This window comes from Temnothorax longispinosus, chromosome 5, assembly GCF_030848805.1.
Source record: "Temnothorax longispinosus isolate EJ_2023e chromosome 5, Tlon_JGU_v1, whole genome shotgun sequence".
NCBI classification, from domain to species: domain Eukaryota; kingdom Metazoa; phylum Arthropoda; class Insecta; order Hymenoptera; family Formicidae; genus Temnothorax; species Temnothorax longispinosus.
In genome coordinates, this window is record NC_092362.1 from 22,849,658 (window position 1) to 22,877,010 (window position 27,353).

The following is a 27,353-nucleotide window of genomic DNA, read 5'->3' on the forward strand; positions in this document are numbered from 1 at the left end:
AATAGAAATCAGAAATCATGTATAAATGCAGAATAAACAGTGACACAGGCAATAGACACAGAGTTTCCGTCACGTTGGAAATTCTGTGCCTATTGCCTATTGCCAACCAATCATAGCATTTGAATTTTTTAGGTTGTAATTAACGATTTTTTGGTTATTTCCTGTTCCTATTGCCTGTTGCCTGGCATTGTGCAAGGGGCTTTACCCTCGACGACTCGAGCAAGATGTCGACCACCGAGCTGAATCCGAGACCCTTGCGGATTTCTCCTTTCATCAAGGTAAAAGGAGCAGCTTCTCTCGAAATATTCCATCATCGTATGTTTTCCTACGTATCTTCCTTATACGTTTTATTTCACGCTGTTATTAAACGCTGTTCTTTCCGACCTATCCGACTGAATTCTCACCGTCTCTCGTCGCGATCGAATTTATTTTATTACATAATTTTTCTACCGTTTCGTAAAGTAAGGTATATTCGGAAATTAACAAATATATATATTAAAAGATATAACTGGTGGTCTTCGTTGTCACGGCAATTTGTTATTTTTCAATTTTCAATGAAAGATTTCTTAACGTCGTCTTTCGATTTTCTAACCTTGAAAAAACTTGAGTGTTTTGCTCCGCATGAAATAAATTCGATCATTTTCGATGCAGTTCGAAATTCGATTAGTAATTGATGACTGTCTGTTATCTAAATTTAGAATTAGATTTCGCTGTCTTAACTTGTTCCAGGACACTTATAACACCAGTTAATGTGTCAGTGTTTGTTTTTATCGGCATATATAGAATAAACAATTTCTGTTTGTAATTAAACGCATCTGTTTATATAGTTTTGCCGCTGGAGTCTACTCCTTACTGGAATCGCTTACGGCGCATACCATCATAGAAGATTCAAGAGGAAAGAGGATGCTCGCAGAGCAGAGGAACTGAGACTTAAACCTGCACGTGATGCCAAGCTAGCCGAGGAGAAGAGACTTGCTTTAATAGGTAAAACACTTGACTGTAAACATAAATGTAGAAACAAATTTTGCTCGAAGATCTCTTATTTTATAATATTATATGTCGTGTTATTGTATAGAAAATATTCTATCAAACTGTCAAATATCTTCTTAATCAGTTTTTTTTTATCGACCTGATAGGGTCTTTTTCTACCATTCTTTGAATCACGATTAAAAATAAAATGCTTTGCACAAAACTTTGCTAAGGTACTTGTTTATTGGCCAAAAAGTGTGTGATTAAAGGAACATCCAAAGTTCTAGAGACTGTATAAAATATATATACCTATTATATAAATGTGTTATAATGTAACTTGATAACATATCATAAAACATATCTGAACCTTTCTTTTTTTCTTTTCAGCGGAACAAAAAATGCTTGACGAGTTTTTCTTACCCAAAGCAAAATAAGCATAATTTGTTTGGTGTTATAGTATATATATCACAAAATACTAATTGATTTATATGTATCTATAGAACTAGTCGACGTGCTGCTCCAACATCATTGTCACAGTCAGAGATAATAAATTCTACATTGTACAAAAATAATAAAGATCTGTAAAAATATAAAATGAATTATGTATAATTATTTGCAACATGTATAAGAAATATTGGCGGTTTTATAGTGACTATATTACAGTAAATATGCTATTAAATATATTGCACTTAAAATACTGAATTTACATTTTACTACAAAATGTCGATCCGTTTCAAGTAATAAAAAAAAAAAATCGCCCGAACAGGGACTCGAACCCTGGACCCTCAGATTAAAAGTCTGATGCTCTACCGACTGAGCTATCCGGGCTGATATCTAACCTTCTTTAAACGTGTTAGTTACTATGGACACGTATAATTTATCCTAATATAAAAAAATAACTTAACAAATTTCTTTTTAATAGAGATATAATTTCATTATTCAAAAGTTAACGGTAAATTATAAAATCTTTTTGTAAGATAATTTACGTATGACTGCGATAGTTTTTAATATTTAATATCAAATATTTCGGTAACAATGCTGTAATCTGACTTAAAACATTAAAATTTACAAAAAAAAAAAGTAATTTCATGGACTATAAAGAAAAAACTTGACTATTTGACTGGACTTGTGAAGCTTGAAGAGGACAAGAAATCGACACGAAAGGGACAATTCGTGATGCTTTAAGTGATCTTTTTTTTTTCGTTTTGTTTTTGCAACATTCAATATAGTATATGTATATGTGTTCTACATTCACAACAAAAACAAATATGTCAATACATGTATATACACATGCATAAAAGTATCCTCTCCTTGTAAGTAAGTAAACGACTTGTGTATACAATAACATACAAAAATATAGTGTTGGAATGGACATTTAAAAACACATAAAAAAACTATATCGGTTCTTGATACAAAAATAAGAACTTTCAATCACTTTGGAGGACTTGCCGTCTCATGAACATATCTCTCCACTCCATGTAACAATAAACAAGATATATGTATTATCGTATTGTCATAAATGCTCCAAGACTTTTGTTCCCATGAATTTTATTCACTTGATATCTTTAAGCTGCGATCAGCTCCGTTTTATTGTCCTTAGTAATTAGTTGCAGAAGAGTACCATTAGTAGGCCGATCTTGATTTTGAGACCATTTCCAGAACAAGCTATGGAAAGAGATAAGTATATATTTTTAATAATATAAATCACAAGATATTAATTTAACATGTAAATAACATTTCATCTTACTTTGACACAAACTCGAGTGGAGTCCAAGTGCTTGTATCAGCTTTAGGCATCCATTTCCTGTTCATTGGCGTGTCTAAAGTAACCGGTAGGATGCAAGCAACCAAACTATTGGGAGGAAGACCACTATCTTTAGCCGCCAAAGATTTTGTTAACTGATGAACAGCTGCCTTTGCCATACCATAGCCGATCATCCCTAATCGAGTAGAATCGGCCTTTTAGCAATTACGAAAAGTTATATGATGCATATTTATATCACTATCCATGAAAGAAACCTGGTGTTTCGCCTAGCGCCGGCTTAGCACCAGTCAAAGAAAGGAATCCTCCTTGCTTCAAGTATTCAGCCGCGATACTGGCAGCTATGACGGAACTCCAAACGCTTTGTTTCCACATTAAGTCGCTGTTTTTCACGAAATCTTTATGCGCCGCATTACCACCGGCCCATCCCCCGGCCACGCAGATAATGCCATCAACTTTTTCGTCTTTCAATGTATCTTTAACTTGAGCCAAGATCTCAGTTTGCTGCAAGAAGTTAATTATCATCTACCGCTTGAATATTCATAATAAAAATGTAAACGACGCAAAATTACCTGCTGCTGCCAGTCGCCGTCAGGATTTACAATCACATTTGCATCTGCTTGTTCATTTGGCTTCATATCAATAGAGCCAACCCACTAAAAATTATAATACAATGCATCTACTAAACCAAAATATAAATTTATAATTATAAACTAAATATAATATATACATACTTAATAAGAAATTAACAGTATTATAAAAATATTTAATAATTTTATGCACAAGCAATAATATAAGTAACATTTGTGTTTACAAGATAATTAGAATATAGGTATATTTATGTTTTTTAGCATAAAACATGATTTAGCTAGCTTTATATATGTGATTTATCTAAATGTATATACAGTAGAGATAATAATCACTTCTAGAAGGCTCTGTGAAAGGACTTGCCTGACTACCAGTAACCTTGGTACACATACATAGTTTTTATGCAATTTCAGACAATGTCTGTATATACGTCTACATATACAACTAAAGACAATCTCATGAAGAAATATCGATTTCGATTAAATTCCAAAATCTTTTAATTGTGTAATCGCATTTTGCAATATTTTTACTTATTATTGCATTAATATAGTCACATGTAATATTTTATTTATGCAATTATAACGCACAAAAATTAAATAAATAATAAAATTGACCAAGGGCTATCGCATATTATCGCATATAATCTGAAATTACTCCACGAAATATTTAAGATCGCCGTGGACTTAATGGAACCGGGAAAATTGAAGAGGAAGCAATTAACTGTCACTTCGATCGAATCATATGGCACTCCCATGCGCCGTTTGACATGGGCCTAAATAAATACCATGTCAAACGAATACCGCGGAAAAATGGTTCTTATTTTATCGCGACAAATTTCACCAAGAAAAATTGAAACGGACGAAAATACGATGTACGATTTGCGGAATGTGATCGGGCAAAAGTCACCGATAAATCGGGTGATAAAAACTCCGACTTGGGCATTATAAATTACATTTTTTAACATTTTAATTATTTAATATATTTATATAATTTTTTCATTGTACGTACATATTAATACGTGTTTTTTCACATGTTTATAAAATTACTGAATAGAATAACACCGGCAGAAAACTCTAATTAAATTTTGTGCGATGTATTGGCAAGATCTGCCGATAAGACGGCCGTGCGATTAATCGGATCTGGATTACGCGTCGGGCGCGAGGGTAACGGCACTCGTGAGTCCCGCTTACTCACCCAATTTTGCGATTTGAATTGCGATACACAAGCCGAGCCGAGGGCACCCTTGCCCCCGTACACAATCACACGTCCGAGTACCGTGGCCATTGTTCGATAAGTGATACGATTTTGCGAGGGGTCCGACCCGAAGTCTCGCGATCGCCGGCGGAACGATACGAGCACGCGCGGAAATGACTTTCGGAAGATTTCGTGAAAAGATCGCCATCTGGTCTCGTCATGAACTACTATCTACTATACGTGTCCATGTCGTCCATGGATGGCCGTTCGAATCAACGCAGATAGAATGAGGGAGGTGAATTTGAATTTCTCACACTGAAGTCATGCACACAATAGAGCGCATATTAGGAATAAGAATAAATATTAAATATTAGAATATATAAATATAGGAATATTCCTGTAATAAATATTAAATATTAAGATATGTAAATGTAGGAATATTAATTCCTATATATTTATATATCTTATATTTTATTCTTTGCCATTGCGCATTACGGTTGATTATTATTTCTAATTCCGATTCCTAATATTTAATATTTATTCTTATTTCTAATATGTGCTCTAATTGTGCGCAGCTTCTTAATGTCTCAGATTGAAGTAAAAGCTATCAATGTGACTGCCTAATAGTTTTGTCATCAACAGACCGTGTGTAGCTGAATAAAAGTATTTCTTTAATATCTTTACTATTAAAACGTAATTTATCATTTATGATTTAGCAAGTTGTTGCAAAGCATTTTCGTTTAAATTCCGATTAACTTTGATGATTAACTCGTCAAGCAATACTATGCTATTCAGTCAACGTAGATATAGAATTGCTAATTTTTGTTGTTCAATGGGAAGAAAAATTATATTATGGGCAATAAATTATAAATTATAAATTCACAATTTTTTCGACAATCCTGCTCCTTGTATAAATCGCCAATTAAATTAATCAATGATTAATTTAGGGTTTCTTTAACAGGAGCGACGCGCGGCTGAAAAGAAGCCGCCCTTGAGGAACTGCGTGAACTTCGTATCTCCCGCGAATACGAAGTCGAAGATCGTCGCGACTCGCGGCAACGTCACGGCGGGGTCGCGCGGCGGCGCCAATAGGCGACGTGCAGGTCGCAACGTCCATCGGGATACCCGGTAGGCCAGTCTATCGTGACGTCACGTTCGTCAAGCCTAGTTGGGTTAGGTTTTACGCTGGAAATTCTAACGACAAATTTTTTGTTTGACGATTGATGTTTTCCCCGTGTCGTGTCGATCCGTGACCGAGCGACGCCGAGGTGCCCACGCAACGACGGCCGGTGATCGTGTCTCGCAGAGCGTACGATCGCGAGGGGTTCGCGCAGTTTGGCGTATATGAGATTTTAAACGGAAAATGAGTCGACATGAAGGTACGTACGTGCTCCGACGAGCAAGTCAGCCCGCGGGACGGGCGACCGCGCGGGGATTCACGGGTGCCCGCCGCCGCGGCGAGCGGTTTCTGGGTCGCGTCGGGCACGCGGGAACCTTCGCCGAGGGTGCGCGAGGACCCGCGACGGTGTCCGCGGCACCGTCGGGCCGCGGGGACGTCCTTTTTGACACGGGACACGTCCCGCGAGAGCTCCCGTGGCCGACGGGCCCTAATGTCAGAGGCCAGATGGCAGCACACGGTGAAGATTCACGCGAATTTCTGCGGATTTGCGACGTTTTCCCGTGGAATCCCTGGGGATCGGCGACGATATTCGGTTTCCTCTCGCTGCGGCGTACCGCCAGGTCGTCGACCACCACGTCCGATCAGCTGTCAGACCGTCGTACCGACCGCCTCAGCTGACTCCCCCTTTCAACACGGTCTCCCCTGGGCTCCTCCAGCCCGTTTTCCTCACGAGTCTTTCCCTTCTTGCAGAACATATTGCAGACTTTTTTTCAACATTATCGCGATCTCTTTGCACGAAATCGATTGCACGGGCGGTCAATAAAAATTTTGTATAACGGCCCCCGTGCCCTCCGGCGGACCTGTCCACTATCCTCTCGACATCTCAGCTTCGCTACTTAATGTGTGTCATAAAAATAGTATTACGAGCCACATTGCTCTTAAGTCTCTGGTCTTTGAGATTTTAATAAGCGGAAAGAAGTTTTGCATTTATTTAGTATGGCGTGTACAGCACAAGGAAATCTCTGTGCTTCTTAAGTAGAATTTATATTTTTCCAAGGCGCAAGGTGTGTTATGTTATATAATTATCATGTCCGATATGAAGATGATAGATCAACCTGAAGTGCCACTTGGACACTCCAGTATTTGTCGCGCATTGTATAAACTTCAATTACTGATATTTTATATTTTATATTTGAAACTAAGTACAGTATTATACAGATTTTAGTGTTTAATTAATAAATGTATATGTATGCGATAAGTTCACGCCTTATGAAATATTGATCAGTTGTTCCTTTGTATTTACTGTACTCAATTATTTCGGGCGTATATCGTGCCTGAATCCTGCTTTCCATTGTTGCAAGACTGTGACTCGTATTTACCGCACATTGCTATTTATAGTTGTATAGTCATCTGACTTTGGATATGATAGTAGTAATTTCTTATTGGCAAACATGGAAAGAAAATTGGAGTGCGATATAAAGAAACATTACTTCAATTAATATAGGATTGCACATTATTTGATGTTATCAGATCTGGGTTATTAAAAATATACATAGAAATACACACACACACACACACACACACACAGAGATTTCCTTGAAGTCATGATTTATTACTTTGTTAACTGATGTACAAATATTCTGTCTTTCTCTTTTAACCTTCTATTTCTTTTACATGTATTCTGTCATTCTTTCCTTTTTAAAAAATAATTTAAAATTAATGCATATGCAAGAAGTATAGTTGGAAGGTAGTCATTTGAAATTTAAATTGATTCTAGTATATACCTACGAATAGTGGTATTTGTCATACTTGATTGAATTTCTCTACTTTATATATTATTTATGATTTTGATGTTTTCAAACTATTTGGCATTAGTTAGTTCTACTAATATAATACTTTTCAGCTTTTTTTCAAAATTGAAAAATAATGAAATTGGTATATGAGACTGAAGGAACTTTTTGATGACTTTCAATATCTTAAACTATAATTTGCATTTATATGCTTATTGTAATTTCATGTTTTTTATATTGCATCCAGCATTTTTTCCACAACTGCATTATGCAAAATGGAAATCCAAGAATACTTTTAACTTGCTAATAAGGAATTATAATATATTAGAAATTTAATATATTAAGTTATGTGTATTACTATTTAACTAATAAATAATAAACTTAAAAATAAGAGTTTTACTTTCTACTTTTCGGCTTATTATTTGTTACTGCACGTGATAATATCCATATTTAATTATATATAACAATAAATGTAAGTTGTAATGGCAAATTAGAAATAGCGAAGATTTTAGCAAGATTTAAAAATCTATGAGATTTGTATGTGTGTACGTGATATAAAACATTTTTAAAATATTTTTTTTGAATTTATATTGAGCTAAACATTTCTGTTTTAGGGGTTAGCTGTGATTCCTGCTTGAAGGGAAATTTTCGGGGTCGTAGATACAAGTGCCTCGTATGCTACGATTATGATCTATGTGCCAGCTGCTACGAGGGAGGCGCCAGTACCACTCGCCACCTCACAGATCATCCTATGCAATGCATACTTACTAGATCTGACTTTGGTAAGGCTCAAATTTAAAATATAATGCTTACTTTACTAATAATTACAAATATTAATTATATAGAATAATTGAAAAGTATTTTATATATTTCAACTTTTTTACATATTACAGCAGAATATATAAGAAGAAAGATATTTATTTTAATGCCAAACTCTTATACTTAACACTGCGCGGACACCGTGTTTTTGGAACACTCACCCTGGACATCCTGGGACTTTTAAGGGGCTTCCCTAGTGTGACAGGGCCTAAAATGAATAATTTTTAAAAGGAAAACGACAAAGCTAATTGATGAACAACTTTTCCCACATATTTTACTATATTAAGAGTGCATACAAATTTTTTCAAAATTTTATATTTGTTATTAAAGCCCGTGCCAGCCATTTTTTGGAGCGCCGCGAAAAAACGGTGACCACGATTGCAGCCGTTGTAGTTATCTGAAACAAAAAAGCAAAAGGATTCTTAATCTACTTGAGTGTGGCTATCGTCTGAAGCAGAATCATGAAAAAATATTAAAAATTTAAAAAATCATAGCTAAAAACCTCTGCTAAAAAAGACGAAAATAATTATAATCGCTATAATTTTTTAAATTTTTAATATTTTTTCATGATTCTGCTTCAGACGATAGCCACACTCAAGTAGATTAAGAATCCTTTTGCTTTTTTGTTTCAGATAACTACAACGGCTGCAATCGTGGTCACCGTTTTTTCGCGGCGCTCCAAAAAATGGCTGGCACGGGCTTTAATAACAGATATAAAATTTTAAAAAAATTTGTATGCACTCTTAAAATATAGTAAAATATGTGGGAAAAGTTGTTCATCAATTGGCTTTGTCGTTTTCCTTTTAAAAATTATTCATTTTAGGCCCTGTCACACTAGGGAAGCCCCTTAAGTCCGAAGGGTTTTTAAAAGCGTTTCTGTGTTACAAAAAAATTTATAAAAATTAATGTATTATCTTTAAAGTTTCAAAAAGTGATTTCTATTCTTACATAAGCCGGAACTGTTGCATTTTTTTTTAAGTGTCAGGAGAAAACTGTAAAATACGAAAAATCGACTGTGCCTTAAAAGACAGTGTCCGCGCAGTGTTAAATAGTTATAAATGCCTAAGAAATAATGAATTTTGCAAATTAAACTTCTAGTTGCGTGATTAGATAACATTCTTTAGTGATGAAATAAATTATTTTTTCAATTATATTTTAATTAATTTTCTTCAAAAATTGTAAATATATAAAAAAGCCGTGTACAAAGCAAATGACGCATTATAATTATATAATAATATTAAATAATTTATAGTTGGAAAATGTTATGATTAAAAGGTTAAGATTAAAATTTATTAATTCATTTGTAAATGATTAACTTTCCAATAGAATTATACTATGGTGGCGAAGGAGTGAGTGTCGAACAGCCCCAATCTTTGACTTGTCCCTACTGTACAAAAATGGGCTTTACCGAGGCTACATTACAAGAACACGTTGCTGCTGATCATCCGGATATTTCGTTCGAAGTCGTACGTGTATAAAGAGTAAAAAGAGATAAAATACATAATGATTACGTAAGTATATCTATAACTTGTATTTTTTTTGTAACAGGTTTGTCCAGTGTGCGCAGCAGTGCCAGGTGGAGATCCTAATCATGTAACTGATGATTTCGCTGGCCATCTGACACTAGAACACCGCAGTGGGCCAAGGGACCTGATCTCCTTTCTGGATGAACCAACTGCAAGTAGACACGGTGTTAGACGGATACCGCATCCATCTAGAGCCGTTGGAGCTCCACGTGGACGTAGGTATGTACAAAATTACAGATATCTATTGATCAATTTACTCATCAATTTAACATTACATAAGATTATTTCCTATATCATATAAATTAAAGTATTTTTTATTGAAAAGATTGATATTAATTAAAATAAATTTTTTTATAATTATTATATTTCACAATTGATTATAATATTTATAGACTTTATCTTTGTACAGAATTTTGTAATAATGTTACTAGATTTTTTTTTTGCAAATTTATATCTTTTATATTTTTATGAATAGGTTATTTCATAAAGACTGTATCTATCTGCCGATAGATTGTGATAAATTGTAAATACTTTTTCCTTAATGAAAATTTGACAGTGTTATGATTAACTACAAGGTCTTAATATCATTATCATCATTGTTATCATGTTATCTCAGATCATGTTCATTAGAGCATTATTGGACCTGCAGGTCCAACATGCATTTCAGTTCATCTGGAGGGCTGAGCCCAAGTAATCGTGAAGGCATAGATCCAATTGCGGAATTGCTGTCTCAATTGTCAGGAGTACGCAGAAGTGGAGGCGGAAGTGGACAAAGTACATCAGCACCTACACAACTACAGCAATTACAAATGCAGTTGCAATTAGAGCGACAACAAGTTCGGGTATAATTCATTTTTATCTTGAAAAAAAAAACAAATATATGTATATATTTTTTTGTAATGTTTATTAGGTTATGCATAATCGCAGTGTCATGTATGTCATTAAGTTTGAAGAATGTTCAAGTCGAATTGCGTTGAAATATAGATATCATGATTACATCGTTTAAAGCTGTGTCTGATAGCTGGCTATTTGATAGTATTGAATATTTAATACACGTAAAAGCTTAATTGTAAGGTGAAAATAACAGTTTATGAAGTATTGAAGTAATTGGTTGAAAAAAATTAATTGGAACGTTCAGTTATGAATATATATATATATATATATATATATATATATATATATATATGTATGTATGTATATAGAATAGTCTCATATGCTACATAACTTAAAATTAATCTCAGACTGATACATGGCGCTTAAAACACATTTACTTATACTGATTGAATATTTTGACTTTTTTGTTACCTTGTTTTCCGTTCTCTCTCTTTTTTTTTTGTTTAATAATATATAGAGGTCGTTTGCTGAAATTATAAATGTTATAACTAGAAATGTGTAACAATAGATATTTATAAATAAACATAATAGAACATTAAAAGGTCAAATAGAATAAAGAAAATAGTGGAGTGTTTAGAAGAGAAAGAAGAGATAAATCTTCAAAAATTTTGTTTAGTCAGTTATTGGCTGAGTTAAATTATTGAGTTTAGTTGGTTATTGACTTAAAGTGTGTTAAATTATCGAATTTTGATTATTTAAATTACTGACTTCAATTATTGAGTTATTGACTTTAATCCAAGCGAGAAAGAAACATTTGAACAATGCTAATAATGAATTATGCTAATATAAGGTAATTATTTATTAATTTTTGATGACTTATTCTGCTGATGTAGCAGAATATATTATTGATATTATATGTGCGATTAATTTATATATTAGTATTTAATATTTTCTATTACTATATTGATAATTATTTTTTTGTGTTTATTATTATTGGTAACTTGTGAATTGCTTAAATAATTTATTATTCCAATAGTCTTGTGATTTTTATAGAAGAGATTGAACAAGTAGTTCACTTTTTGTTCCCAGTCAGCTGTAGTTATTCCTTGTAGCAAAAGGATTAATTATCTTTTACATATTAAGCAATATGGTTACTAAAATAAAATCTTTTTAGGCTGCCAGACAACAACTCGAAAGATTACCCAGAAGACAGACGCAAGTGATCGGTTCTGTAAGTGGAGGCAGCGGGGGTGGCAGCGGCGGGGGTGGCGGTCATACTACTACTATGGGGACAACGAACAGTACAAGTAGTAATAATAACGCGACCAATGCGGCCAACCCGTCCGGTGTGTCTTCGACTAATTCACAGAATAATATGTCCCTGTTACCCAGGTATGTATTTCCCTTTCAGATCTTCAATTAATAACATGTATTTCAAAGTTACAGGTATAAAATATTGTTTATAGAATTTTTTTATTTATATTAGTCTCGTTAAGTAAATAAGTCTAGTTAATTTCAAGTACATTTTGTTTACGTGAAGTATTAATTTAAATTATTCACATATATTTAAGATTAAAAATTCATGCAATATACAAAAGAACAATAATCAGTCAAGCTTGCATTCTAATAAAAAAAATTTACTAATTTTTTTCTCAGTCTATATACAAAATGTACAAGCTCACGTGTTGTAAATAGCTGCCAAAAACTATATTATAAATATCTACGTATCTATTTTGGACAACACTGATATGCATTTTGTTATATATCAACATGTGGTATTTATAATTGAAAAATATATACTCACGAGCAGTAAAAAAATACATGTATACGTTTAATTTGAAAAACGATAAGAACGAATATTGCGATATTCGATTATTTTACTTGGTAAATCTGATTGTCCGTCTTCACGTTTGTACAGATGCATCATAACCACGCCGTCTGACTCACAACTGCAAAGTATTGAACGCGAGAGTGCAAATAGGAGCCTGTTTGCACGTGAACTTATTGTCGGAACGCTTTCCCAAACATTGTCAGAATTGATGCAGCAACAGTGCGCTGTGCAAACACCGGCGTCGAATGCGACTACTGCCACGACCAGTCCTGAAACACCAAACGCCAATACTTCCATTGTTTCTGCGAAAAAATTGGGAGTAACTCAGGAAGCGAAGAGGGAACAAGCGACAAGTAAACACGTGACATCACAGGCACCTGTGCAACAAAAAGAATCGCATATTCTGCAGGCTGCTGCTGCTGCTGCTACTACTACTGGCAGCGTAGGTTCAGGTCTGCAAAATCAGGGCTTATCCTCGAATCCTAATAGCATTGCAACACAAAATCCACCTATAGTTCAAACATTGATGCATAGTGTATTACCTCAGCCATTGGTAAGCATCTATTTTTCTGGCAAATAATATATGTTAAAATATTATATGTTAAAATTAAGCATAATTAGAGACCTAAAGGGGATGAAAGTAATATATATGTTATATTTGAAACTCGATGTAGCAATATCTAGCATCTATATTTCTCAAAAATTATCTGTCACAAATTTGAGAGATTTGATCATTTATCTCACTTATTGTATTTAATTTTACTGTTTCACTTTACATGATACTTATGTCAATGTTATTTTGAGACGCGCTATGTCTAGTTCCAGACGACATTATCGGAACAACAGTTGATACATGGTAGAAAATCGAAATAGTCCTCATAGAATTTCGTGTGACTTAGGTACTGCAGCAACCACTGCCGCCACCAATTAGGAATACTGGTACCGGAACTATCAGGGAACCGATAGCAGCTCCGGCGCCCGCTTACCTCAGAGGTGGAGTTGGCTCGGTCGGAGTGACAGGCTCTTCGCGTAGGAAGCCGGTTAGGGCAGTAGATGGCAGAAACCAATCTACGGAACCGCCACCCCCACACTAACCCCTCCTTAGCCCGTGTACCCATCCTCCACCCTGATTCCTCACACAGGATCCCCTAGCACTAGTCCTAGCACTGTTTAGAACACCTCATCATTATTGTTATTATTATAATATTATATATTAATAATTATTCGAAACGCCCTCTCCTTTCTTCCTCCTCCTCCCTCTCATCCATGTCCTCATCCTTTTGTGCCCTAATGCTACTACAAAACTTTCCCGAACTTTAATCTCGCCATTTTTGCTGTTACGTGACATGGAACAAGGGCAAGGGCTGATTCGCTGGCCGCTGCGGCATCTTTGCGAATAATAATGTACATAACTCACACTTCTTGCAGTCATGCTCGAAATATATAGAGTTCGTTCGCGTGTACTACTCTTCTTCGAATGAGTCTTGCCACGTTCTTCCACGCTGACGTGCTACCACGATACGGCGTTATCTTTTACCCGCTGGAGAGCAGGTGTTTGCGAACCAACACAAAAATGTATTGTAAAAAGAGGTTCTTACGAAGACGAAGCGACATTAGCGTTTGTTGTTCGGTTATTGAGGTATCGAAGAATAGTACGAACACGCAAAAGGATAAATACACGCAAAAGGGTACTTGGATCAGCATACTGACATAAGAATTCAGCAATATACTTGTAGTATATATTGATCCAATGATGGTGAATGAATGTGTACGCGAATGTAGCTTTTCCATATTGCATTTTGCGTATGTTATACACGATTGCCGTCATGATACGAAATGCGAGAGGTTTTATTGATCAACATACCCGGTGCAAATCGAACGATCGACCGCTAATGTATACTTGTAATACGATACGTCTCCCCTTTTTTTTTCAGATAAAAATATACGAATGCAAAATCATGCCTGGGCTGGTCCGTAATACTAACGCTTTTAAATTGCTTTAACCTACAGATAACTTCTCCGGCGCACTAATAATGGAAAAAATGATACACAAAACGATTGTAGGAACGAATGTCACGAATGGTATAACAGTGCAGAACAACGTTGCTGCATATTTTTCAGATGACTACTTAGATTATAATTCTCGTTATAATAGACTCCTGTATGCTTTACAATCAATAAATCATTGGTATAATGTACGAGAAAGTCATTTATAGTCTATAATTATCATTTGTAGTCTACACGAACTTCCTTTATCTTTTAACTCGTTTAAATAGAGTTTGTTCGCTGTGGCATTTTACACAATTTTACATCGTAGACTAAACAAACGAAGGGATTTACGAAAAGAATGAATTATATTAAGGGAATAAATTTTATGTATTAGACTTTAGAAATAGATGTTTAATTGAATTAGATATAATTTAGTAAAAATCGGTACTGGCGGACCATCCCTTGGCATACTTATGGCATAAAATGTCGTAAAGTGGAGAGATTACATTTAGATATTATAAATTATGATTTTATGTCAGCCGTTAAATTAACATTTCAAAATATATGGTTTCTAGAGTGTTTATGTTTTAAATGTATTTAATGTTTCACTAATATTTAGTGTTCACCAAATTATAAATTTCAAGATTTAGTGTTGTATATTATGGGAGCTTTCCAGCAAGCGACACAAGTCGGCACAAACATCGTTCTATCTTTCTTTTTTTGGCAATGAGTAACAAAGATAAAACGATAGGTACTTGTGTCGACTTGTGTCGCTTGCAGGCAAGCTCCCGATATAATTTTACATTAGATGTAAACTTGTGACGCATAGAATTGAGAAATAAGGCTTTTTTTTAAATTAGTCACTCCATTTTAAGACGTTAAACAATTGCAGTAACCGTAAAAAAAAACTTGTCCTATCACAATTATACTTGGATCTATATATTTATATTCGTTAAAAAGCGTAAAGTAAAAAAATTTTTTATATCGTGATCCGATAATGGAAAGTCTTCAAATTTTTCTTTTCAATTTTGTCGAAAACAAGCCAAGTCTTTCAAATATATTAAATTTTTTTTTAATAGAGATATATTTATTTCTATAAAACACACGCGAAGGTAACATCGGTAACATTGTATCGGAGTGTGCGTGCGATGTAATACGGATGCATTTGTAAGATTTCTACCGAGAGTAGAAAATTTCGAAGATGCTCGTGTACATCAGCGTTATCTGCTTTTCTCGTTTCTTTTCTTCGAATACTATTCTTCCTTTTCTTTCTTTTGCATGTTCACTAGTCCGTATACATGATATCTCTTGCCCCGTCTTGTTAATGTTTTCAATCCAAATTGTCTGCCACCTTAGATCCCGTGTGAGCGTGTATCTGCAAGATGTGGTGGCTCTGCAAACCTCCCTCTGAGCGTTTTACAAAGTGTGCAAAAATGATATATACACGCCGTGTAGATCCACGAGAAAAAGAAAGAAAGAAGAGTTAAAATATTTAGTGTGCAAATCTATTACGATAGAGTATGAACTTCAGAGCTTGATTATCTTATTTTTTTGTGCGCAAGATCGAGAAACTTCAAAACTAAATTTAAACGAAAAGTAGAAAACAGATTGTAAAGGAAACTTGTTGAACTTTTAATTGTCGTTTCTCCGATGTTCTTGGATGTTTTGCTTGTCTTTCCACCCGTACTCGATATATGTATACTTTGAGCAAGTGATTTACTTTTTTAAATAGTTATTCACGATCTTGTACTTCGTATTGTGTAATTAGTTGCAATTTACAGAAGAATAGATCCGAAACGTAAATAAAACGGGGTGCACTTAATTGCCTTAATGCAGGATGCCTGAAAAAAAAATTAGGATTCGACAGCCCCTCTTTGAGAAGCGGATGTGCCTGCATTTGCGAAAGTCTCTGCGCATGATGCTCCGTGATGAAGTTAATACTGTACTGAGCTAATCTTAATAAACGTATGCGTATGTAAAATTATCAAATTGCGGATATTGAGCGAATTTATTACACCGCTGTACATTATACGAACCGAGTGTTCAAATCAACGACGATTCAACGCCTAATCCGGGAGTTTGTGTTCAGGAACGAAGCAAGACTCTAGTACAAGTTTAGTTTCTTTAATTTTGTGCCAGTTTTCTATGAACGGTCAGAAGCTATATTTTTCTTGGAATCCAAATCCAAAAAATTGCGATACACCACACACTACACTACTTTTTTTTATTTATACGCGAGAAATTATGTTTCCTTTGTTTACACGTCACTATTTTCATATCAAATTTTTCCTTTTTTCTTTACTCCATCTCTATTTGTTATTTACGGCGCAATATGCCATATCATTGCGAGATAATTTTTAAAGATTTCTACAAGATAGATCTTTTCAAATTGAAAATTATCAGCCCTTCCCAGTTATTGTCAACCGAGACTCGATTTGTGAATTGATTTTGGAATTTCATTCGTAGAGTATGAAGCGAACTATAAGGATTGTGAGGGAAAGGAATTCAGGATTTGAAGGAACTCAGGATTTGTTTATGCAAGTAAAAATGTATCCCGAGCAGAACGGAATCGAGCGCAACAACATCATTGTAGTTCTCCAAAGGAAGAGAGAGCGTACGACATTTCCCTTCCTCATTTCTTTTTCATCGAGCAAGATCATCCCTTTTTCTCCACGAATGATGTTTCGATTTGTATTTACTACATTTTACGTACTGTTGTATATCATATAAGTGAATTTTATATATATATATATATATATATATATATATAAAGATAGATAGATAGATATAGAGATGCACAGAGAGAAAGAGAGAGAGAGAGGCGCAGATGTGCACGTGTTCATATACGTGCTAGCATACTGTTTCCTGAATACGCGTCACATAATTAATTATGTTTGCGCACGTGCTGAAGCAAATCTAAAAGTAATGATGCAGTCGTGGTAGGTGATAAAAGATGTGTGATGTAACTAAAAGAAAAAAGCAAAAAAAAAAAAAGCAATGGACGATAGAGCTTAAAGAGCGAACACTCGGAAGAAAAGAGTACGTGGATTCTGTTAAATCTCGATAATTTACTCTGATTGTATTACGCTCTTATTACCATTTCTTAACGAATATCGATCATTAATCTAATAATCTTAAGGCTTGTCTGGATTCGCGGCCCGATGTGTGACGCCCGATTGTAACATATTAGACAATTATCGATGACTTTAGGACGGAGGGAATGTCGTCGTAGCGTTTGTTGTACACGTGTCGAGTGGGAATCGTGCGAAACCGCTCTCGTTCGCAACAATTATGTACTGTAAAGACATAAGAATGTTTATTCTTGTGTGCATATATGCCCTTTTCATTAAAATGATTTGTTTGACGTTACACACACGCGTTTCTGTTAGCATCGAATGAAAGAAGATGCAGTTATATCATCCTCACGTTTTGTTTTGTCTCCTTTGGAAAAGTGATTTCGCGGACACCTCGCTTTTGTTTAATAAACTTTATGTTGCACGTGCATGGAAAGTGGCCCATTACGCACGCGACGCGTGCGTGATAGAGCACTTTCCACGCACTTGCAACATAAAATAGGGTGTGTAACACGTGTGTTAAGTTGAAAATTGGACGTGCGGGTGATCGCACTCGCCTCCGGCTCGTGCGTCCACTCCGCACGTCCAATTTCCATCTTACAGCACTATTGTTACACAAATAACTATTACGAGTTAGCGAATATTATACGGCATGCCTGTATGAAATGTTGGGAGCAGGAAATAATGTACATAGAATATATATATGAATAATTTCTCGCGTGAACGATCGCGTGTGGAAACGATATAAGAGCGATCGCTACTCTGAGAGAGGATCGTAGATCCATCATTGTGGGCCGTGATGCGCCAATCGAATTCGTTGCAATGCGATAACTGGTCTCTTTTATAAACGGAAGAATAGAAAAGAACGATTTCGCGAAGAGAACTTCAAGTCTTTTCGTTTTAGCTGTTACATTTTATCCCGCTTTCAAAAATGGTCTCGTTCGGCTTGAAGTCCGTAGGAACGTGTAACGAGACGTAATTGTAGAAGTTATCCGTTTTCATCCGGGCAGGCTCGTGATCAAGAGCGAAATACTTGAATATGAACTACATATATGGAATTCTAAAGTTCTTAAAACGTTCGTCGAAGTTTCACTCTCTCGTAGATTTCGTCCTTAATCGTTCACATTGAAGAAAGCCCTTTCCTTGTCCTGTGTATCATCTATATTTCGCTGTAATTCGTGTTACGAATCGGAATTCGAATATAAATATAATAAAATGTCTGATAAAGCGTCACTCTTTTTTCGATAATTCGCGACTCTCGTTCACGATTTGGTCCTGCTATTGGTTGATTAAAATTAAGTGCGGGGGATTGATGCAATTTCGGCGAGTTTGATTTTTTATTGTTTAGAGCAGATTGTCTCGAAAAGTATAAGAGAGGGATTTGCGAAAATCTGAACTCGAGAAATTATGCCGATCCCAATTCCGATTAAAACGCATTGCAGTTAAGGGTTTCAATTTATTTCCGATTAGTTTCAATAGCGTGTTTCCCCTCACGAGCCGCAGTCAAAATGCAAAAAAAAAAAAAAAGAGAAAAAGAGAGAGGCAAGCGATATGCACGATAAAGAAAGAATCTTAGAAGCTAGAGAAGCCGTATGTAGTAAATGTATAAATGGTAGAAAGGAGAGAATACGCTGCTGAGATAGTTGCTGATCCCCCAAGTTCTAGATGCAAGTTTGCCATTGCGTTGTTGCTCTTCTGTAGAAACGGGTTGCGATGGTATACAAAGAAAGATAAAAAAAAAAAAAAAGAAGAATCTCCAAGAGATCCTCATCCGGAGAAGTCTTTTTTCCCCAACATACAAAGCACAAGAGAAGATCACTGTGACCGGTGTTCTAGGTTCTAGTTGGATTACGCAAAAGGTACTTGTGCGACAGATGAAGAATGTTAATAATTAGAGTTCGCACGTTATGTGCACACCCAGGATCATCTTTCCTGGCTTCTGATACTCTACTCGGACGGAACTTAATTTTGTAGACGAAGAGAAGCGTGACCTGATCGTGTCATTTCTCGGGGAAGAAACTTGATTAGAGCGGGCGGAGCGAATAAGTAAAATTCTCCGTGATTACCGCCGAGTTCCAAGTCGTCGGTTAAAGCGACCGGCGAACTTCTTCCACCGTCGAGAATCCATATGAGGCTTTTGCCTCGGAACTTCGCAACTACGATCAAGAGAGGAGAAGAGTCCCGAACGATATTCCGCTAAGGAATATCGCCCTGCACCTATATAGGGAGGGCGAATCGCCGCAGTTGAGGGAATCCTTCGCGAATTTTTACCTGACTTTTCAATCGACGACGCTACGTGAACGTATGTACGAATGCGCGCGAAAGTGAGAGCGTGTGAATGAGCGAGAGAAAGAGGAGAGAGGATGCGTTGATAAACCGGGGAACCGTCGTTGCGCGTCGACGCGGCGCTCTTTAAAGTAGCGGGAAGCTATATCGATGAGCATTACTGCTAAGTACCAATAGGGAGAATCGAAATGAAGTCTTATACATAATGATTGTCGAAATGTAAATTGTGTTTGATTGTGTATATCTTGCGTTATACGCCTCTGACGCTGAATAATAATGGAAATAATGGATATTTAATCAAAGACCCGTGTGTACTGACTCTCCCTCCCTCTGATGACCTCCCTACTCAAGATGAAGAAATCGAGATAATCTTCAGTCCAATCTCTATCAATTCTTCTATCATTCAATCTGTATTTCTTCTGAAGCAAAAGCGCGTGTGATTTAATTTTCATCATTATATATTCGCAGACAGAGGATATATGTCCCAAATTAGAACGTATGACGCCTTAATATTTTAGAATACTCTGAACATATTAACTTCCGCAAATTTGGAGATATCTATCTATTTCTAATTTTATTATATTTCTTAGTCTTTTCTACCCCTATTTCATATATAATTTTTTAAGATTTGGTTGATTAGACCCAGCTTTATACGCGATCAAAGATCCATAATTTTGATCGCATATAAAGCTAAGTCTAATCAACCGAATTTAAAAGAATTATATATGAAATAGGGGTAGAAAAGACTGAAAAATATAATAAAATTAGAAATAGATAGATATCTCCAAATTTGCGGAAGTTAATATGCCATGTTCAGAGTGTTCTAAAATGTCGAAGTATTGCATTAAAATCGCATGTCCGTACGTATATATGTGTATGTGCAGATTTGATGTCCGTGTTTGCTCCAACTTCCGCAAATTTGAAGATATCGATCTATTTCTAATTTTATTATATTTCTCAGTCTTTTCTACCCCTATTTCATATATAATTTTTTAAGATTTGGTTGATTAGACCCAGCTTATTTATACGCGATCAAAGATCCATAATTTTGTAATTTTAATTATCGTAATTCGTTATTAATTGGAATAAGCAAGATGGAAGCGCGGCCGCCGCGGCCAGAATATCCCCTCCAGTTGGCTAGTTCGGACACGAACCATTAGCACGGACGCAAACCATGTGCGGTTACCGAGCGATACGACGTAGTTGAGTTGCACTTTCTCAGGCGGCGCGTCGGAAAATGCAACACGAAAAAGGCCGGGATGGCCTCTGGCCTCTCTCAGGTTTCTCTCTGACTTCAAATACGTTTCGTGCGCACATGTCGCACATGATCCGTTCGCTTGTTCGAATATCCAGATCGCTGCACAGTGTTCCGAGAAATTCATCCCCGAGAATGGGCGGAAATCCGATCGAGAATGCCAAGAAAATTGCGGCTTACAAAGCTGTGGATGAATACGTCCAGGTAAGTCGACTTTGCTTGAGAGAAATCGCACGACCGATCGGTACAGTTTTCTGTCGGAGGTTATACTAACACGTTGTCTTTTAGAATAACACTGCCATCGGGATTGGCAGCGGATCCACTGTGGTTTACGCTGTTCAGAGACTTGGTAATAGTGATATTTAATATTTGCAATTATGTTTCATAATTGAAAATAATTTCATTTAAAGACTCGCACTTCAAATGTTGCAATTCAGTCAATTATCTTAGCATTAGCTCCACACACATTCTCATATTTTTTAAAATAAAATCATGAAGGCATTCCGTTGTTTTTATACATTCATGTGTGTCCATAAAAAAAGAACACGTATAGAAGAAAATCTTGAGACGTCTTCTTGTAATATGTAAATTATTGTTGCACAGTGCAACGCATTGACATATTGCTGATAGAAAATTATTTTCTTGATCTAATTAAAAGTTTTAAACATTTTAAGAGATGTCTTATGTCTTGTGTATTCTTTGAATTATTTTAATAAGACACATGTAGCTCTGTGTTTTAAGATTTGATCTCTGTATCACCTATATAGCATACTTTTGCCCTCATTATAATCATTTCCACTTGTTGAGATATAATACGTAATAGTTATTTGTGTAACAAGTGTCGTAAGATGATTTACACACGACTTACACTCCCTATTTTATGTGGCAAGTGCCTGGAAAGTGGTCTATAACGCACGCGTAGCGTGCGTAATGGGGCACTTTCCATGCACGTGTTGCATAATAATATTTTATTCTCTGGACTTCATGAAATGTTTCTTTGTCATGTTGAAGTATACGTACCAAATATTATCTTCAAAAATTAACTCTTTGCAATTTACAACAGTACAGTTTCTTGTATTTTATTTCCAGCTGAACGTGTTAAAGAAGAAGGACTCAGTGTTATCTGTGTTCCTACGTCGTTTCAAGCTCGTCAACTTGTACTGGACAGTCATCTAACCTTAGGTGACTTAGAAACTCATCCGCAGGTAATTTTTAAATTTTTAGTCTCTATTTGTATTTCTTATATATTTTTATGAACATTATTTAATATCGGCACAGCTGGATTGCGCAATTGATGGAGCAGATGAAGTTGACGAGAACCTGAATCTCATTAAGGGTGGAGGAGGATGTATGTTACAAGAAAAAATTGTTGCTTGCTGTGCCAAGCGGCTTATTATCATAGCAGACTATACGTAAGTATTATTGTGTCTATTGATATATTAATCTTGTAATCGATTTTAGTATCGATTTTGCATGTTGACAACAAACTTTATGATACAGAGTTTAAATGATTCGCTCTCTTACGTTTTTTCTCAACTTACAGAAAAATTTCACAAAGACTTGGTGAGCATTATAAGAAAGGAATTCCTATTGAAGTAGTTCCTATGGCGTATGTACCAATTCAACGTAGAATTGAAAACAGATATGGAGGAATTGTGAAAATTAGAATGGCTGTCGCTAAAGCTGTAAATATATTTTTATTATCTACATTATTATCTCTAGATTATTATAAAATCAATAAATAATATGAATAACAAACTTAATTATAATTTGTTACTTTTGCAGGGTCCAGTAATAACAGATAATGGTAATTTTATTTTGGATTGGAAGTTTCCTCAAGATGTAACATATTTGAACAAAACTAACAACGAAATATCCTTGATACCTGGAGTCATAGAGACTGGTCTATTCTTGAATATGGCTGAAAAAGCTTTCTTTGGCATGCCGGATGGCAGTGTAATGGAACTAAAGTCATCCAAGGTCTAACGTTTTTCATCCAATTTCACAAACATTAACGCGCGAATTAGATTGTTGAGCAACAACTGTCCGATAACCTACAGTTAATGCTGTCAAGATTCTCGATAATCTTTTTTTGCGACCTTGGCTTTTATTTTGTGTTATTGCGTTATCATTGCTATTTTTTTATACATTTTTTTATATTTCTGTTTACTATATATGCAATTTGTACGTATCATACTTTATTATGTTCTTTGTTACTATCATATGAACTTATTTTTAGTCAAAACGTATATCTTATATAAGATTGAGTCACACAAATCCTCTAAGTACATTTTGTAAGTGTAAATAAGAGAATTTTTACATGTGAAATGTATAATACAAAATGTTTATTTTGTATTATACATTTATCTCGAGGTACAAGGTACAAAAGTTATACAGCTATAAAAAGCTCGAAATATATATTTTTTTACACAATATTTTTTGTATATATATTTTAGTACATTTATAGATAAAAATAAGAATAACTATATATAAATAATCACACAAACAAAAGATCTTATTTAAATTTTATATTATTTTAAACAATATTTTTTATATTTATGCGCATATAATTTTACAATTTCAAGTAGTTCAGTTTCATAAGCAAAGAATCTAGAGTATGCTGACTCTAGAATCAACTAACTGTATACGTTTACAATTTACACAACAAAGGAAAAATTTATAAATTAAAAAATAACCAGTGCAATTATACTTATTGTTAATACTGACCGTGTCTGTATGATTAAAAAAGTTATAAAAAAAATCGCCCGAACAGGGACTCGAACCCTGGACCCTCAGATTAAAAGTCTGATGCTCTACCGACTGAGCTATCCGGGCGACTAACAGATGCGGAGGTTAATATTATACTGTATCTCACCCAGTTGAAAATGTGTATATGTATATATATACATATACATATATATAAATATATTATACTTTGAAATATAACAACTAATATTGTATTAAATAAAATCTATAATGAAATGTTTATCAATAAAAAACATACAATTTAAAAAATTTTAAAGTATATATAGATAATACAAATTGTCCTTCTTTCCTTATGAGCTTTTTAAAAAACTTTAGAATTTTTTCCATAAAAGATAAATTCTTTATTTTTGAGACCAGAAATTGCTGCTGAAATTCTAGAATTTTTATCTATATTATTATTTTTTTAATATAACAGCCAAGAAAGAATTGAAATGCCTACTTAAATTTAAAAAAATTAGTTTAATTTTATTCTGATCTTTTCTTTCTGACTTATTTAAGCCATTGATTTATCAACGGACGTTTTTGAGAATCAACGTGTTGAATGTTTTCGCATAAAATCTGGACTGCTATAAACGTATATGTATCTATTTTCATTTATGCAAAAGACGGCTATATATTTTACATAAGGCTACATATTTATAAATGAAATCCTCATCTCCTATTTATAAGTGAACTATCATCTAGTAGCTATAAACAGCGATTTACTATCCCGCGTCGTTAATTCAGCACCAGCGTTTATAACTGTCGTAAAATTAAAGGTCGTCTTTATTTAAATAGCTAGTCTGCTGATTTTATTACGTAGTTTCTTATTCGGCGTTCATGATAATTATGAAGCTATATATGTATCTTATGCTGAAAGAAGCTTCTTTGATAATTTAGAATTAAGTATTAAGAAATATATTTATTGATATATCTTTTTATTAGTGATATATCTTTTTACATATCTTTTATCGTCTTAATCATTTGGTTATATAATCATGAAAATTTGGAAAAGTCTCTTTCTCGCAAGATAATTACTTTAACAATAGTAAAAGAGACTTTTAATATATTTGCAGTTAACGCAGATATTAATTTATGGTAAACTTACGGGGAGCGGAGAAAAATGTAAAAAATTCAAATTGTGCATCTTCTTTTATTTTTTAGTCGCCAAAATCACAATTTTCAATTTTTTGCTCCAAAAATATCTTAAAAATATTTTTTAATTTAATAAATGACAAAATACTTTCAAAAAATCACTTCATTAGAATCAGAAAATGGTTATTTTAAAGATCTCATCTTTCTTTAAATTTCGCTATTTTATCGGCTTCTGATGTATATTATCGCGCCTTCGTTTGTATGGCCGCTGAAGAAGGTGTTGGTCTTTTAATATTAGATACTAAAATACTAATTGAGTATTTTTTGTTATCTATTAACGACTTTTCAGGCGATCTTACCGAAAATTTTGTCGACGGTGAATGTGCGAAAGCTAAAGAAAAAGAGAAAAGAAAAATGTGAACAGCCACTAGCCGCCAAGGTTGAACGACCTAATCGTAACTCAGCAGGTTCTGATGTGAGAATGGTGTAAGTACTTAAGTCCCCTCTCCCTCCCGGCTGTTTTTTCTACGATTTTTACACGGAGACTCTTATCGGCCAACCTGCCATACTTCGCTTCCTGGCATCGATTTAATCAGCACTAATCCTCAGTTCCGATACCGTCGCTTTCGATTTCCCTTTGCATAGTCCAAGCTCTCGTTTGTTGTGCGTAAGTACGCGATAAATCGTACCCACGTGGAGCGCTAGAAGGAGGTATTCACATTGTCTCATCCGTAAAACTGAAAAGCAAAGCATTTATTGTTGATGATAACTGTTTAAATTTATGCACATCTAAGATTTACTACCCGGTCTACCCGCATAGCCAAATCTGTTGAAAACATGCAGATTTTAAAAATGTCTGCTGCAAATTTTGTCGATGGAATGCCAGCCGAAATATAACGGACTTTGCTAATAGAATATAATGGAAAATTGATTCCGGAAACTGAGTAATAAAATCTGCATTTAATGATATATTCCATTTTAAATGTTTGCGAAATAACAGATTCTGCTCGGTTTATCTGCCGACAATCTGCTGTCAGATTATCGGCAGGCTTCCGGCCGCACTCGAGTTTAAATGCGGACGCAGATAATATCGAATCTGTTGCGAGATATCTGAGTAAATCTGCTGTTAATCTATATTGTCATACTGCGGACAGATTGCTTACTGGATAGTTACTAATTGTATATTCTTTCTAAATTTCTGCTCAGAAAGTCTATAATATGTTATCTCCTCGAATATTATCAAAACAAATTATTATACATCTTATCAAATACTTGCGCTATTAAAAATTTGCCGTGTAAAAGCATGGAGATCTAGTTGAGATTTTAACGTTAGTCAAATCAAAGACAAACAAATCTGGAAAGAACAATAATATATGTTTCGTGTAGCACTTTGAAGTAACGATCGAAATTTTACTGATCTCAACGATGGATACCTGTGCGTATGTCAATTTTTATTTCGTACATGCTTCCAAAGCGCAAAAAAATTTTCTACAAACTGCACTACTATATATATACATATATTTTTTTTTTACGTAAAAAAATAACAATTAAATCGCCATTGTATTGCAATAGATTTGAATACCGCGCACATCGAATTGTTTTGAAATCTGTAACCAATTAGTACAATATCGTAACGAAGTGCGAGAACGAGAATTCTCTCTCGCGGGCGGGTGGGTACGCAATAAAATAGTTGGGATGCATTGCTGCGTCAATATGCCGTTGAGACTTTGCCGTTAAACCCCGTGACCTATGACAACTTATGATCCGTGAATCTTAAGGGGCAACATGAATTATTAGATCTGCATAAGATGTATATCCCGCGAGCAGTCACGGCATCGGAGCCCTCGACTATAATCTATAGCGAACAGTTATGCGAAAGTTTGAGTGTTATGCAAACGCATCTCTTGAAGAAAATATTTAATATCTTCCAAAAATAGATTCCGCTGTCTTGTATAATTTCGCTTACACACGTTTACACAGAAAACATTAAAAAAATATTCTAGATAAGAATATGATGTCTTATATGGCTGATTATTTATACAATTAAACTTGAATGTATTAAAGTTAAAATAAAAATTTAATTTGTTTTTTAATTAAGTTTAAGTGAAATGTTAACAGATAAAATGAGAAAAAGAGAGAGAGAGAGAGAGAGAGGGGGAAATGGGAGGAGAAAAAGTTACATTCTGAGAATGATTATTATTAACATATAATTATTTTTGACGGTTATTAATAAATTATCTACTATCACTCATCTTTTGTATTAAAAAAGTAATACAAAATAAAAACCTCTGATCGCGCACCCACGCAGAGTATTTCCTATTTGTATTCCCACCTAGCAAGATTTAATGATGAACAAAAAAAAGATTGTCTTGTAAGAGTTAAATATCAGATGTATAAGTCGCCCACGAAATCATAGGTCTGGAACACGTGTACTTGATGAAGAAGGATTTTTTGAAGTGTGAAATACGACAGTCGC

General features: G+C 34.7%; 4 protein-coding genes and 2 non-coding genes across 9 annotated transcripts; 3 read left to right on the forward strand and 3 right to left on the reverse strand.

Moving 5' to 3' along the window:
• Positions 1-118: 118 nt before the first annotated feature.
• On the forward strand, positions 119-1,564 carry Atpsyne (ATP synthase, subunit E). Its single transcript, XM_071778434.1, has 3 exons — positions 119-278; positions 828-984; positions 1,357-1,564. The coding sequence occupies exons 1-3, from the start codon at positions 225-227 to the stop codon at positions 1,401-1,403; spliced, it is 258 nt and encodes an 85-aa protein (XP_071634535.1). The 5' UTR covers positions 119-224; the 3' UTR covers positions 1,404-1,564.
• Positions 1,194-4,672, reverse strand: Dhpr (dihydropteridine reductase). 3 transcript variants are annotated; one of them, XR_011732039.1, is made up of 6 exons: positions 4,514-4,672; positions 3,304-3,387; positions 2,989-3,235; positions 2,717-2,909; positions 2,419-2,634; positions 1,194-1,548 (listed from the first exon to the last, which is right to left on the reverse strand). XR_011732039.1 is itself a non-coding variant. In XM_071778432.1 (5 exons), the coding sequence occupies exons 1-5, from the start codon at positions 4,601-4,603 to the stop codon at positions 2,535-2,537; spliced, it is 714 nt and encodes a 237-aa protein (XP_071634533.1). In that variant the 5' UTR covers positions 4,604-4,672; the 3' UTR covers positions 2,140-2,534. The 3 variants fall into 3 exon arrangements, 2 of the variants coding, with proteins under 2 accessions (XP_071634533.1, XP_071634534.1); XM_071778432.1 differs by lacking the exon at positions 1,194-1,548 and having other exon boundaries at positions 2,140-2,634; XM_071778433.1 differs by lacking the exons at positions 1,194-1,548; positions 4,514-4,672 and adding an exon at positions 4,328-4,457 and having other exon boundaries at positions 2,140-2,634.
• Positions 1,725-1,797, reverse strand: Trnak-uuu (transfer RNA lysine (anticodon UUU)). The gene has a single exon. It is a non-coding gene; the product is annotated as a tRNA-Lys (tRNA).
• A 976-nt stretch (positions 4,673-5,648) lies between the features above and the next one.
• Positions 5,649-19,249, forward strand: LOC139813102 (E3 ubiquitin-protein ligase KCMF1). Of its 2 annotated transcripts, none has more exons than XM_071778425.1 (8): positions 5,649-5,892; positions 8,038-8,205; positions 9,569-9,708; positions 9,791-9,987; positions 10,418-10,610; positions 11,777-11,994; positions 12,521-12,986; positions 13,316-13,456. In XM_071778425.1, exons 1-8 carry the CDS (start codon positions 5,877-5,879, stop codon positions 13,325-13,327), a joined length of 1,410 nt encoding a protein of 469 aa, XP_071634526.1. In that variant the 5' UTR covers positions 5,649-5,876; the 3' UTR covers positions 13,328-13,456. The 2 variants fall into 2 exon arrangements, with proteins under 2 accessions (XP_071634526.1, XP_071634525.1); XM_071778424.1 differs by having other exon boundaries at positions 5,650-5,892; positions 13,333-19,249.
• A 1,817-nt stretch (positions 19,250-21,066) lies between these two features.
• Rpi (Ribose-5-phosphate isomerase) lies at positions 21,067-23,986 on the forward strand. Its single transcript, XM_071778584.1, has 6 exons — positions 21,067-21,241; positions 21,326-21,386; positions 22,127-22,242; positions 22,316-22,449; positions 22,581-22,722; positions 22,823-23,986. The coding sequence occupies exons 1-6, from the start codon at positions 21,098-21,100 to the stop codon at positions 23,021-23,023; spliced, it is 798 nt and encodes a 265-aa protein (XP_071634685.1). The 5' UTR covers positions 21,067-21,097; the 3' UTR covers positions 23,024-23,986.
• Trnak-uuu (transfer RNA lysine (anticodon UUU)) lies at positions 23,800-23,872 on the reverse strand. Its single transcript has one exon. It is a non-coding gene; the product is annotated as a tRNA-Lys (tRNA).
• Positions 23,987-27,353: the final 3,367 nt, after the last annotated feature.

Coding starts and splice junctions, on each gene's coding strand:
- Rpi (XM_071778584.1), top strand. CDS start 21,098: ATGTCGCACATGATCCGTTCGCTTGTTCGAATATCCAGATCGCTGCAC. Junction 22,450..22,580: donor ATTATCATAGCAGACTATAC/GTAAGTATTATT, acceptor CTCAACTTACAG/AAAAATTTCACAAAGACTTG. Junction 22,723..22,822: donor GAATGGCTGTCGCTAAAGCT/GTAAATATATTT, acceptor TTACTTTTGCAG/GGTCCAGTAATAACAGATAA.
- Dhpr (XM_071778432.1), bottom strand. CDS start 4,603: ATGGCCACGGTACTCGGACGTGTGATTGTGTACGGGGGCAAGGGTGCC. Junction 3,236..3,303: donor ACGGCGACTGGCAGCAGCAG/GTAATTTTGCGT, acceptor AACTTCTTGCAG/CAAACTGAGATCTTGGCTCA. Junction 2,635..2,716: donor CCACTCGAGTTTGTGTCAAA/GTAAGATGAAAT, acceptor CTCTTTCCATAG/CTTGTTCTGGAAATGGTCTC.
- Atpsyne (XM_071778434.1), top strand. CDS start 225: ATGTCGACCACCGAGCTGAATCCGAGACCCTTGCGGATTTCTCCTTTC. Junction 279..827: donor GGATTTCTCCTTTCATCAAG/GTAAAAGGAGCA, acceptor CTGTTTATATAG/TTTTGCCGCTGGAGTCTACT. Junction 985..1,356: donor GAAGAGACTTGCTTTAATAG/GTAAAACACTTG, acceptor TTTTCTTTTCAG/CGGAACAAAAAATGCTTGAC.
- LOC139813102 (XM_071778424.1), top strand. Junction 8,206..9,568: donor ACTTACTAGATCTGACTTTG/GTAAGGCTCAAA, acceptor ACTTTCCAATAG/AATTATACTATGGTGGCGAA. Junction 11,995..12,520: donor AATATGTCCCTGTTACCCAG/GTATGTATTTCC, acceptor ACGTTTGTACAG/ATGCATCATAACCACGCCGT.